General features: G+C 40.0%; 2 protein-coding genes across 4 annotated transcripts in view; one reads left to right on the forward strand and one right to left on the reverse strand.

Moving 5' to 3' along the window:
- LOC122774958 (atrial natriuretic peptide receptor 1-like) overlaps window positions 1–4,806 on the forward strand; it is a 38,541-nt gene extending 33,735 nt beyond the window's left edge. Inside the window, exons 17-22 of the mRNA XM_044034608.1 lie at window positions 157–303; window positions 409–532; window positions 1,003–1,071; window positions 1,700–1,874; window positions 2,101–2,199; window positions 2,735–4,806. Coding sequence (XP_043890543.1) covers window positions 157–303; window positions 409–532; window positions 1,003–1,071; window positions 1,700–1,874; window positions 2,101–2,199; window positions 2,735–2,880 — 760 coding nt within the window. The 3' untranslated portion in view covers window positions 2,881–4,806. The remainder of the gene's footprint in view (window positions 1–156; window positions 304–408; window positions 533–1,002; window positions 1,072–1,699; window positions 1,875–2,100; window positions 2,200–2,734) is intronic.
- A 1,495-nt stretch (window positions 4,807–6,301) lies between these two features.
- Window positions 6,302–12,921, reverse strand: dek (DEK proto-oncogene). 3 transcript variants are annotated; one of them, XM_044034614.1, is made up of 12 exons: window positions 12,839–12,921; window positions 11,392–11,569; window positions 11,147–11,245; window positions 10,785–10,894; window positions 10,111–10,205; window positions 9,837–9,966; window positions 8,894–9,331; window positions 8,568–8,714; window positions 8,387–8,477; window positions 7,691–7,833; window positions 7,546–7,614; window positions 6,302–6,909 (listed from the first exon to the last, which is right to left on the reverse strand). In XM_044034614.1, the coding sequence occupies exons 2-12, from the start codon at window positions 11,513–11,515 to the stop codon at window positions 6,898–6,900; spliced, it is 1,458 nt and encodes a 485-aa protein (XP_043890549.1). In that variant the 5' UTR covers window positions 11,516–11,569; window positions 12,839–12,921; the 3' UTR covers window positions 6,302–6,897. The 3 variants fall into 3 exon arrangements, with proteins under 3 accessions (XP_043890549.1, XP_043890547.1, XP_043890548.1); XM_044034612.1 differs by having other exon boundaries at window positions 7,691–7,836; XM_044034613.1 differs by having other exon boundaries at window positions 7,691–7,836; window positions 11,392–11,544; window positions 12,839–12,919.
- Window positions 12,922–13,267: the final 346 nt, after the last annotated feature.

Raw genomic sequence — 13,267 nt, forward strand, 5'->3', positions numbered from 1 at the left:
GAGGGTTAGCTTAGCTTAGTGATGAGAATAGCGTTAGCTTAGTGACAAGAAGTAGTGTTGCTACTTTTAATGACTTGTGAAATAACTGCTAAATTAAAATGTGTATTTTCTTTTATTAGAATAATTACTAATACAAAAGTGTGTATTTATACACAGAGAGTCGAGGACAAATATCCTTGATAACCTGTTGTCTCGTATGGAACAATATGCTAACAACCTGGAGGAGCTGGTGGAAGAAAGAACACAAGCTTATCATGAAGAGAAACGCAAGGCTGAGGCTCTACTCTACCAAATACTACCACAGTGAGTACTACTGCAGAACTGGATATTACTATAGTGAGTACTACTGCAGTACTACACGTACACGACTACAGATTCAGTCTGACATGTTCTCTCTGTGTGTCGTAGTTCAGTAGCAGAGCAGTTGAAGCGTGGCGAGACGGTTCAGGCCGAGGCGTTTGACTCCGTCACCATTTACTTCAGTGACATCGTTGGTTTCACCTCCATTTCAGCAGAGAGCACGCCCATGGAGGTGAGCGAGAGGGCGAGAGAGTGACTTCACCGTCATGTGACGAGACACCGTGGAAAAACTCAAAATAACGTCTTAAAAGGCTGTGACATTTTTATATGATGACCTTTTTTATTCTAAAATTAAAGTGACATTTTTATTCTGTTAAATGTCACAAAGATCATTTTAAATGTTACCATGAAAAAAATGAAAAAAGGTAAAATATAAATACGGACTCTTCAGAGGGACTGATGATGCTTTTGATGATTTAACGTAGAGACATGGTTAAAACTTTTTTCACTTAAATCCATGTTTTAATTTAAGGGTTAAAATATTCAAAGATGAATTAGTATTGGACATCAATAATTAGATCAGAATGTAGAATATATAATAATGTAGAATGTGCAGAACATTTTTTGTTCAACGGTGCGAGTGTGACTAATATATTTATAAGGTTTAAAACATGAATAAATTCACATTTTGTGTCTCTGCAGGTTGTGACGCTGCTCAACGACCTTTACACGTGTTTCGACGCCATCATCGACAACTTTGATGTTTACAAGGTGAAGCAGTCGACTGAGAATGTTGTTTCCGCGTCAAAGTGCTAGGATTAATCGATTACCAAAGGAATTACAAGCAGTTTGTTTGATTTCTCAGCTTCTCAAATGTTTTTGAGAAATAGTTTCTTTGCTCCATAGAACAAAGAAATCATTAAAACTGAACCTCTTTTAGTTTGTGGACAAAAACAAGACATTTGATCAACATTTTATGAACCAAACTAATCGATTGATCAAGTAATTGGTTAACACCTGTAGTCAGAGTTACACTGACAAACTGCTTTAATCAAGTTTTTAAGACCAAACTGTCTTAACTTGAGTAAATAAAGTGATAATCAAGCGATTAATAAAATAATAATCTAACTCAATGTAGTTGTGTTATATGTGTTAATAAATAAACAAAATGCAAAAATCTTTTTCTGGACCAAACAAGTACACAATTCATCATGAAAATATTTTATATATTATATATTGTTTTTCAAATATCTTGTGTCCAAAATTATTCAAAAATATTCTCACTTATTTTAAACAAATGAAATATTTGACAGAAAACAGACCGTCAGTAAATTTGAGACGTCTGTGCACAGTTGTCGCTGACACTCACCAGGTGTTTGTGGTCCTGTGGCGCCCTCAGGTGGAGACCATCGGTGACGCCTACATGGTGGTCTCCGGCCTGCCGGTCAGGAACGGGAAGCTGCACGGCAGAGAGATCGCCCGCATGGCGCTCGCTCTGCTGGACGCCGTGCGGACGTTCAGGATCTGTCACCGGGCGGAGCAGCAGCTGAAGCTGAGGATCGGGATCCACAGTGGTGAGGGAGGGGTGGGGGGTGGGGTTTAAAGCCACCTAACAAAGGGCTCACGACTTGATTTCAGTCAATCATACAGCCACATTTAAAATATCCTGAAATACCCCTTTAAACCTGTTTTACGACAATGAAAATGTGTAGATGACGATATTTCTGGACTGTCATAAACTGCAAAGTTGTTAAAGATTTCAAAGTCACATTTTCTCTCTGTGTGTGTGTGTGTGTGTAGGTCCAGTGTGTGCGGGGGTGGTCGGTCTGAAGATGCCTCGTTACTGTCTGTTCGGCGACACCGTCAACACATCGTCACGTATGGAGTCGAGCGGCGAAGGTCAGAAGGTCAAATTACTCGTATCAACGGCATCTTTACAAGCACAATTCACGTTAAAGCATCACTTTTCTTTTAACAACAATAATACACTTTTTAAAAAAATGAATACGGCACATTGAAAAACTTTTTTGTGACTTCTGCACAATTATCACTACTCCCAATATAGAATTAATCCTAACTTTGACCCATAAGAGTATGAAAGTACGACACATAAGACAACGAAAAAATGCAGTTAGTAAAGATAATATAAGGAGTCGTGTATTATTCCCACAACAATTTAGGTGTTGTTGTGGATTTATTTATTTTGGGTGCACCTGCACTTAGGGTTAAAATGCATAATTTGAACGAAACCCAATTTACATAAAATAAATAAGAGTACAGAGTTAATGAAGAAAACAACAAGTTGGACTAAAATGTAGCTTAAAACCATAATGCACCGTAAAATGTATTTAAAAAAACATTAATTTTAAAGATTAATGCTTTAAAGACTTAAGCTTAAGTTTTTAACCTGGATTTTTCCTGTGTTTTTCCGCAGCGCTGAAGATCCACGTGTCGTCTGCGACGCGCGACGTCCTTCAGGAGTTCAACTGCTTCCAGCTGGAGCTGCGAGGAGACATCGAAGTCAAGGGCAAAGGAAAGATGACGACCTACTGGCTACTGGGAGAGAGCACCAGCCAATGAGGACATGTCCTCGTCCGACTGTGAACAAATGGTTTTCAGGAGACAACGGTACAAACTTTAACAGACAGAAGACACGGGAGGACAAAGACGGGTTGAGGTTCACATTCACAGACTCACACCGACTCAGTTCACCTGAAATTTGACGCTGCGTCCGAACGAAATGGATTTTTTTTCTATATTTACGTATAAACACAACTGGCTAAAGTTAACTACATTCAGAGAAGAGTCAGCGTTTCCAGGGCCAGCATCATTTATAACAAGCATGACTTTCGACTGAGACCAACACGTCCACTGATAAACACACGACATGCGCCGCTTTGCTCCGAGAGTGAGACTCAACGAGCTCATTTAAAAGTCACCTTACTAAATAAATAAATAATCTTATTTTCCAAATCCACCTGGTTATTTTATGTTGGGTCGTAACAGAAGCGATAAATAATAAATAAATAAATAATCCTTAATGGTCACCCGGAGCCAAGAAGGTTTACGTTTTTTTAGTAAGGTAAAGTAAGTATAAAGTTCCGTGCATGCGTGTGGACAGCGCATGTGCAAACTGAATTCCCGCCCTATTGGTAGGTAGAGTATTAAGCCCCACCCACAAAGCAGAAAAAACATTTTGACAACAGAAGTATTCGTCAAGGATCGTCCTCCTCCCCTGTGTGCCAGCTGTGAGCTGCTGTAGCATCGTTCTCTTCTTCTTTGGTAAGAAAACTTCCGCCACCCGATGGTAAAGTGGGATACTACAGGACCCTGACGCGCGAGTATACCAGGGTCTGCGATATGCAACACGCAATGCAGTGTGTACACAGAAGTATACCACGGGTTTTACACATCGCAATAAAAGCTCGTAAAATAAACAAGATATTCAGCGCTGAAGTTGAAGTTAGCGTCGACAGTTCAGGGAAAACAGAATTTGCAGAACTTTGCAAGTCTGGTCACTGTATTCTCTATAGAGCTCCCCCTACAGTTTTGGAGTACTTATTGTTATGTCCGTCTAACTCCATTTCACCCTGGTACCTTCAGTGAAAGAAGGTATGAAACGGTTGGGCCCGGTTATTTTGGTACTATTATACAAACCACGTTCCACTCCATGCATTTTCGCCCTTTTGCCCTGGGAGTACATATTTCATTTTATATCACCGTAAACATCGTCTACCTCTTTATTCTCATGGTTCTAAAAACTCACCACTGACTCCTCCCCCTCTCTCCTGACCATATGCGTTGGTTTTCAGCTGGTGAACACATGATGTTTCCTCGTGTGTGGCTTCTCACTTGGTTAGACGCTTGTTTCCTCTTCCTTTCTTCCTCCGTCACCGGTTTTCTCTGCCATTAAACATCCAGCGTAGTTCTGCTTCCACTTTGTCAAAGAGAATAAATGTTTTATTTAAGAAATACAGTAAGACTTTACATAAACAACACACAACATCAGTAAAATGCTTTGAAAACACAAGCGCCGTAAGTTCCCTTAAGTTTCCACTTAACTGCCCGACCGTGAAGCTGTGAAACGACAGAATCACTTCTCTGTGGTTCCACTTCCTTCGTCCTCAGGAGCTTTGGTGATCTGGTCAAATGTCCCTGACTGTTTCAGCGCCCCGACTCACACCATCATCCGTCCACTATCTTCACTTTTTTAAAAGATGGCGTCACCTTGGTTCGACATCGTTACAAATGTCTTGAGGTCAAACGTGTGATGTCACAGTTACTGGATGCCTCCCTGACCTCTGACCCCCCACAGACTCAGACACACCGCAGCCGTGAAGCCGGACGAGAACTGTTTCTCAGATTTGTTTGTGACAGAAACGTGTTCAACGTCTTCATGTGATATTTTTCTAGTGTCATTGACGTGTGTTAGACATGAGGACGAGTGTGGTTTTAGAAAATGTACTCCATCATTTGTGGGACGTGTTATTAAAGCAACTAATTTTGCTCATGTTTGGTTTGTGACTCCTGATGATGGCCCCCTGGTGTCAGCTTCAATTAGTGAGGATTGAGAGGTGTGCATTTGTTTGTACTGACCCGTTTGCCCTGAAGTGCCGTTTCAAGCTTTTGGTTCTGGACGAAGGCTGAAGTCTCCGCACGACACTGGAGGTAAAAACAGTGAGTATTATTCTCTCATGGAAGATCGTATTATTCATTCATTGTGGTTTTATATCACGTTCCAGGAATAATCTGAGGTCATAACTTTCCAGTTATGAATAGGAAATAAAAGGGCTGCTGCAACGACGACAATTAAAAACAAAATTATATATATGTATATACATATATGAACATAGTAAAAAAAACAGTTTGTGTGATTTTTCAGCTTCTTAAATGTGAATATTTTCTGGTTTCTTTGCTCCAGAAAACAAAGAAATCATTCAAACTGAATCATTTTGTTTGTGGACAAAAAAATTGATGACATTTGGGAACATCATTTTCTGGTTGCAACCCTAGAGAATAATCAAAATGACAAAATGACCTCGTTAGCCGTAATATTAACAGTAACCACTAATTAACCTGGTTTTGTGTAAAAATTGGAACAAACGCCGTTTCTTTTCCCCACAGTTCTGACGCCATAGACGATTCCATTTCCTGGTTGACATAAAGTCAGACTGATCTGCAGCGCCCCCTGCTGTGGTAAGTTGGTTTGAACTCTTTCAAAATGTTTTTTAGCACCGTTTTTGTCGTACACTCACAACTGTCCGACTGGTGCCAGTGGACATAACTTCTTAGTTTCAAGCACTTTCAATGACCCATGTCTATTCAGGGTGATTTTCAAAAACTTTCAAGGGCCTTGAATCTCTTTTTCTTCAAATTTACACACTTTCAATGACCTATGGAAACCTGGAGGTCTCATTGGTGGTTGGAGACATTCACAGAAATATGAACTTCACTTCTTTCTTGAACAAAATTCAAACTCTTTGTGCCATGTCTATTTAGGGCGACATTCAAGGGCCTTGACATTATTTTTTTTTAAAATTCAAACTTTCAAGGATTTCAAGGACCAGTGGGAACACCTCAGATCAGTTTCTCAGTGTAGAACATTTAAAATTGGTCGTTGTCCCTTTAATTTATATAATTTCAAGTCTTCGACCAGTTTGAACTCTACATGTTTGGAGTTCACAATTCAAAATGGCAGATCGCATTTACTTCCAAGGTTCACTTATGATTACTGTTGAATGTGAAGTGCATTTACGACACACTTACGCTGTAATACACCTGTCCCAGTCACTAGGAGGCGCTATGAAGAAAGAGCTGAGAGTGCCATGTCCAGATTCTTCTCATCAGGTACTGGAAAAGAAAAAGTTCCTCACACTCTGACAATCGAATGATGATCAATAAGAATAAAGTCTGTCACAATTCATCACAAACATTAAATTAACTCACCTGAAACATCTTTAAAGCCCATATTCAGTTTAAAAGTACAGTAGAAAGTGTAGAATTCATTTAAATTGTCTTTTTAATAGAAAAATGTGTCATAATCAAAAGAAAACTATGATATAAATCAACTAAAAACATGTTTTTAACACAAAGCTCAAACTGCTGTAAGAAAATTTCAGCTTAACAAGGTTACATTTTTTTTTTTAAATCTTAATGTAAAATTCTCTGCAGTTAACGTGTAGATCCATGTTTGAGACAGAAAACAAAACAAAGCCACTGTTTTTCTTCACAATCAACAAGAAGTTAAAAAGAATCAGCTTTAGTTTATCACAAACAAATTTACAAATTTTAATACGGGAATGAGCCAAAAAAAAGGATTATTTATTTACAAGAACATTTGAGTCTGAGAATAAACGAACTTTACAAACATTTAAAACAGAAAAAAACAACATGTTTTAAATTGTCAGCGTTTCAGGAACCTCGTTCTTCAGATTGTTTTATTTTACTGAAACTTGAGACGATGAACACTGGAGTTAGTCTGAAAACCTACAAACGTCTCATAATAAAAATAACAGGAAACAATATGCAAACAAGTTCAACTAAAGAAAAGAAGCTTTTTTTCCTTGCGAAGTTTCTGTCACTTCGTTCTTCTGATCTTCATGTGATGAGCTGCGAGGAAACATTTGTTAAATTCAATCATTAGAATCAGTGGATTAAAAAGCTTTGTTCACAGAATGGTTCAGTCCTTCAGTCACTGAACTGAAATACCAGTGAACGTGGTGACGATGGTGCCGTCTCTAAATCCACCAGACTCCTCTGTTAAACACATTTGCTAAATGTTGGAGATGAACGTTTACAGGATTTTTAAGTCTTTTTAACTCTGACCTACAGTTGGACATTGTTGTATTTGATCAGTATTGATTATCAGTGGGATTTAGAATTATCAGTAGGATTTTAAATCTTTAACTGATCTACAGTTTGGGCATTGTTCGCTTCGATTCTCTCCTTGGACGTCGCGACCTCTGTTGATCGATTAGGGATGAGCAGGGATGAGCAAAGACACAATTCAGTGGTAATATTTGTCAAATATTCAACATCGTTTTGAACTCCAGCGAGTGAAAGTAAAGCTCCTGTTGGCTCAATGGGAGCAGCTGACGAGATGCACTCAAGGACCCTGGAAAATTTGTTTTATTTCGGCGGGATCTACGGCGCAGGTAGCAACTGCAGGTGTTACCGTAGCAACAGTTTTCAAATTAAACTGTAATGTGGCATCAGTCAGATGTATGTGTGTGTGTGTGTACTCACAGATTTAACTGTCTGTTTGATGAAATCTTTCTTGCTGGTCATGTCGTGGTCAGGGAAAGTGTCAAACACCTGAAAAGTGTATTTCCATTATTGTTGTTGAATAAAGAGCAAAGCCTGTGAATGATGATCGTCCACGGTGCCTCACCCTCTGGCAGATCTGCTTCATGGTCATCTCCTCCAGGTCAGCCTCCTTCAGCAGGCTCTGCACCGTCTCCTTCAGCTGCTCGTCGCTCGGCGACTTCTTGATCATCTTGATGAGCGGCTCGTCGTCGTCTGAACTATCGTCCGCTGCTGCCAGAACAGAGAGCACGTCATCATCACTCTCCTCTTCTACAGCGGTGAAACACGCCAAGAGGCTCCACCCACCAGGTAAACATCAGTGTTGTTTTTGTCAACGATATGTATGTGTATATATATATATACATATACATATATACACTTTTATATATATATATATATATATATATATACACAAACATATATATATATATACACATACATACATATATACATACTTATACACACATACATACATATAAATATATTTATTTATATATACATATTTATGTATATATATATATACACACACATGTGTATATGTATATATATATATATGTGTATATTTATATATTTTATATATATATATATAGCCGATTTTCTTCTATAAAAAGTGAATGTTTGCTAAAACTATCACATATAGAAATGACTAAAATGTGACTAAAACTAATAAGTAGTCCAAAAGACTAAATCCAGAATGACTGCCAAAAACAACACTGGTTATCATTCAGCCAATCATAGTGGTGACTACTGTTTATAAACCATGTGATCACAGTGGCCTCACCTGTGTTTGACTTCTTTTTGCTGTTGCTGCTGCTGTCGGCCTTCTTCGTTTTAGCTGCAGGTTTGGCTGGTGTAGATTTCTTCTTCTTGGGCTGGAAAATTTAAAATCTCCAAAGATCAAATTAACGGCGCGGCTTCACGTTTTATTGAACCAAAACTGAAAAACGAAAAGAAAGTTTCACCTTCTTGTCAGCTTCGCTGTCCACGTCAGACTCATCCGACACGTCCTTCTTCGCTCTCTTTCTCGGAGGAGCCGCCTTCTTCGACGACGTCCGTTGTCTTTTCACTGGAGCAGATTTCTTCCCTCTGGCCGACTTCGGTTTGGCAAACTGACAAAAGAGGTTTAAGATTAAGATTTTAAAAAAGCACAAACTGAAGTTAAGTGAGCAAGCAAGTGTATTTTTTGATGATGAAAAACATCACATTTGAGAACATCATCATTTTCTGACATTTAATAAACAGATGAGTTGATGATGATTAATTGCAGCTCTACTGTTGACAGCCTCACCTCTTCGTCTTCATCCTCGTCTGTAGACTCCTTAGAGTCCTTCTCCGACCGCTGCTCCTCTTTCTCCGACCACTGCTCCTCTTTCTCCGACCGCTCCTCCTCTTTCTCCGACCGCTCCTCCTCTTTCTCCGACCGCTCCTCCTCTGCCTCGGCGTCTGACCCCTCGGCCTCCGATCCCCCGGCCTCGGCGTCAGACCCCTCCACCTCGACGTCAGACCCCCCGGCCTCAGCGGACGCGCCAGCCTTCTCGTCTTCCTCATCGTCGTCGCTGCTCGAGTCCATGACGATGGCCTTGGACTTGCTTCCTGCTTTGGACTTCTTGGGGCTGGACGACGACGAGCTCCTGGGTTTGGACTTGCTCTTCTTCTGGGTCTTTGCCTTCGAGTCGTCGCCCGTCAGGTTCTTCTTGGATTTCCTCTTCTTCTTCACAGGGAGGCGCTGGTGGGGGAGAAAAGAGTGAGAATCTCAAATAGAACGTGATTTCTTCAGTTTGATGACGTTGAGGCGAAGCGTAGAATTATGAGCTTCTGCTCACTCAAAGGTTAAGTGACTGATCCTCTCAGTATTTTGATAACATTTTCTACATAATCTAATGTTTATGGTCTGTATTACATATTAAAATATACATTTATTATCTTTTTTTATTGTTATTTTCAGATTTTACAGGAATTAAATAATAAAAACATGTTTATATTTATTATTTATCATATTTTAATTCTGTCATTTTGTCTTAATCTGTTACAGGATGAAAAATGAGCTGCAGTTTGACGTGAAGATACCGACTAACTCTCAGACAGCAGATACGTACCAGTGCCGTGGCTCTGGCTTCTCTCAGACCAGATCTTGTCTCATGTCACCATATATAGTATGGTATAGTATAGTATGTACATAACATTGCCCAGACCTAGTAGTAACACCTCCCTGTTTCGTAAACATGACTCACCTTCCCGCTGTTTTTGGGTTCGATGAGGAAATTCAGGATCCTGTCGACCAGATCAGAGTGAGTTCCTTTCTTCTCCAGGTCCAGGACACCACAGACCTCTTTCAGCTTCATATTGGTGAAATGTGAATTTCTACATTGAAAACAAAAAGGGAAGAGACGGTGAGTTTTTTTTCATTTCTTTCTTCTTTTCTTTTTAAATCGTGTTAAGTTGAATAAGTGAAAACTGCTGAGATTAACCAAATTAGTTGAACGTATTTCTACGCCACAAACTTACTTGAGGAGCTTTTCTCGTTTCTTGTTGTACTGCTCGCTGTCGGCGTCGAAGGGAAAGCCGTTAAACAGACGCAGGTTCTTCTTTATGCTGGACATCTGTTCAAGGGCAAATTCATGATTTCTTTAATATACGGATGATAATAATGATTATAAATTTTGTTGCCAATAATTTTAATCGTTGCAGCCCAATTATTTTTTAGTCATTAGTGGCAAATTACGACCTCAGAAACCAGAAAATTTAACAGAATTTAACAAGGGGAAAACATTTGGGAGCTTGTTTTTAAGTGATTAATGGATTCAAATAATTGACAATTAATTTAGTACTACAGCTAAACCTACAGGGGGCAGTGCAGCATGGGTCAGAATCAAAGGCTGCAACAAGTTGTTCAATTACTAATCGACCCCTGAATCATCCATCTTGATAACGGATCAATCTTAAATGTGAATATGTTTCTTTGCTTCTTTACGTCAGTGAACTGAAAATCTTGTCGTCATTTTGACGTCTGGGAAACATAGCTGATCAACTTCATTGAGAAAATAATCAACAGAGCAAACAATAACAACATTCCTCCTTAATTGCAGCCATAAAAAGATTGTCATCATTGTTTGTCGACTTTAGTTTCACTCCAGGTTTGAGTTCTCGCTCTTGATGAATGTTGACGCAGGTATTCATACCTTTCCCGGTCTGTCGAACAGGATGGCGTGAAGAGGCTTCAGGTCGGCCAGCTTCATCTTGGTAATCTGGAAGTTTGTACGAGGAATGTCTCCTAACTTATCTCCACTACCTGGAAAACATGGGACACACGGGTCGTGCTGCTTAGCTCCATCTTTAAAAACCACAGATGATTCAAATCCAACAACTGAGGGACCGTCCACACAGAAACAACTGTGGGTGGATCCTAAATCGTAAAGTGGAAATTAGTTTCCTACTGACGACACTGCCTGGTTATATCCTACTGATACAACCGCACATCAAAAATCCTTAACTGTCCCTTTAAGTTAGTTGATAAGTATACAGCTATAACAAAAATATTTACCATCTCCGATCTTGAGCTTCTCTCTTTGCTTTGGCGCCTGGAAGTCAAGCCTCTCCACCTTTTTTTTCGCCCGTTTGCCCTCCATGATTTCACCAGCAACTGAAATGACAGAGTGAAAATGAATCAGTTTTATTTTGTGTCAACATCTAATGAACCATATATTAACTCACATTTTTATTGGTTAGTGAGCGAGTCACAGGTGGTTAAACCACCACAGAAGAAGCTTTTCTACTGTGTGTCTTTACCCGGTGTTTCTGTTTGACTTTTGTTTGGACTTGACTGGTTGTCCTGCGACGTCTCCTCCTGCTGCTGCTGCTCGTCCACTTCCTCCTCCGACACGGCCGAGCTGTCCATCGCTTCCTCGCTCATGTCTGCGCCGAGTATCAACCTGTCCTGACCTGAAGAGGACCGTTGACATCAGAGCTGAAATGATTAATCCACTATTCAATTAATCGTAAACGACTTCGATATTATTAGTTTGAGTTTTTCAAAGCAATTGCATCAAGATTTTTTTTAGATTTTTAAAACAAGACATTTGAGAACATAGTTTCCAGGTCTGAAATTTTCTACACCAAACAAGTACTTGATTTATCTGGAAAATCATCAAATATAAAAATACTTGCCAGTTGTAACCTGATTTGACAAAGGTTTTGACAAAAAATGACACAGTACGTCATTCTATTGTACAGCATAAATCACACAAGAGGTGCACAATACTATTAGTACGACATCAGCAAATATTGGCTTTAAAATGTATTATCGGGTGTCGCTTGATATGATCAACAAGTGCAAACAGTTTTTTTGTTACTATTTTACACAAAGACAATATCTACAGAGCGTGAAAAATATGTTAATTTCAATGACAAATAATTAAGTTCGCACTTTCGTTTTTGTCCTTGCTGTGTTAAACAGTTTCTGTGAATAAAACCTTTCGCCAATAATCTGTATGCAACGATCTGTTAATTTCTCAAAAATGAAAGTGAGTCAAGGTAAGAAGCTTGTGGCAGCCTGTGCAGAGGCTCATATCTGGTCCATTGGTTACATTACATTACATTACATGTCATTTAGCAGACGCTTTTATCCAAATCGACTTACGATTAAACCAGATTCCGTTTAAAATAAAAGCATTTTTGTCCCCGAGTTCAAACCAAATTGTATGTGGGGGTGAACTTTGTTATAAGGACTTTTCTCGTGTTCCTTGGACGTTTTCGGCTTACCGTCTGTCAACACGCGGTTGAAGGTGGCGCTGTTTCGGGTCTTTATTTACTCCGTTATTAACGTCTGCGTCGTTTGGCGCGCTGCAACTTCTCAACGCGCATTTCATGGAAATTCAAAGACGTTCGCTTCGTAAAAGTTAACCCGGACCAGACTGCGGTGCACCGTGCACACGTAACAGTCGTCACCGCGTCCCGCGTCGAGTGTTTACCCACCGTTGCCGCTGTTTGCTGTGAGTTTCAGCAGGTAAATACAAGGGTTATCCTCCGCGCAGCAGCTAGCCGTCGACTGCTAGCTCTGACGTTAGCGCTAATAATAACGTCAGTGACGCTCGCGCTCAGCGCTGTTCACGAGCGAAAAAACGCGACAAAGAAGCTCCGCATCACCGTACAAAGCGACACAACAATCTGCGCTGCAATGTCGCCGAACGCCCGCAGCGTCAGCGTCACGTTAGCGAAGAGAAAAACTCAAGTTTACCTTCTAAGAACCGGGACACAGCGACTCTTCTGTCAGCGTCCTGTTTTTGATTTCATGATGGCGGTTTCTCCGCTGGGCGGGGACTAGACCCGCAGCTGCTCCACTGATTGGGCCGAAGCACAGATGACGTCACGTTCGTTCTTGCTCTTCCTCGCAGACTGAAAGGGCCTCGATATCACCCCACTGCCCCCTGCTGTCACACACTAAAATCTCACAGAGTCAATTTCACACCCCTTATCCCTCATCACTTCCTTTCGCCGTGGCCTTTAAAATAAGAGCCACTGGCTTCGTCTCCAACAACTTCCTGTATAAACCTTTTGCACTTAGCAATAAAATAGCTTACAAACAACTGTAATAATAATAATAATAATAATAATAATAATAATAATAATAATGATAATGATAACAATGACAATACAAGTCTATGGT

Source organism: Solea senegalensis, linkage group LG9 (assembly GCF_019176455.1).
Source record: "Solea senegalensis isolate Sse05_10M linkage group LG9, IFAPA_SoseM_1, whole genome shotgun sequence".
In the NCBI taxonomy this organism is placed as follows: Eukaryota; Metazoa; Chordata; class Actinopteri; order Pleuronectiformes; family Soleidae; genus Solea; species Solea senegalensis.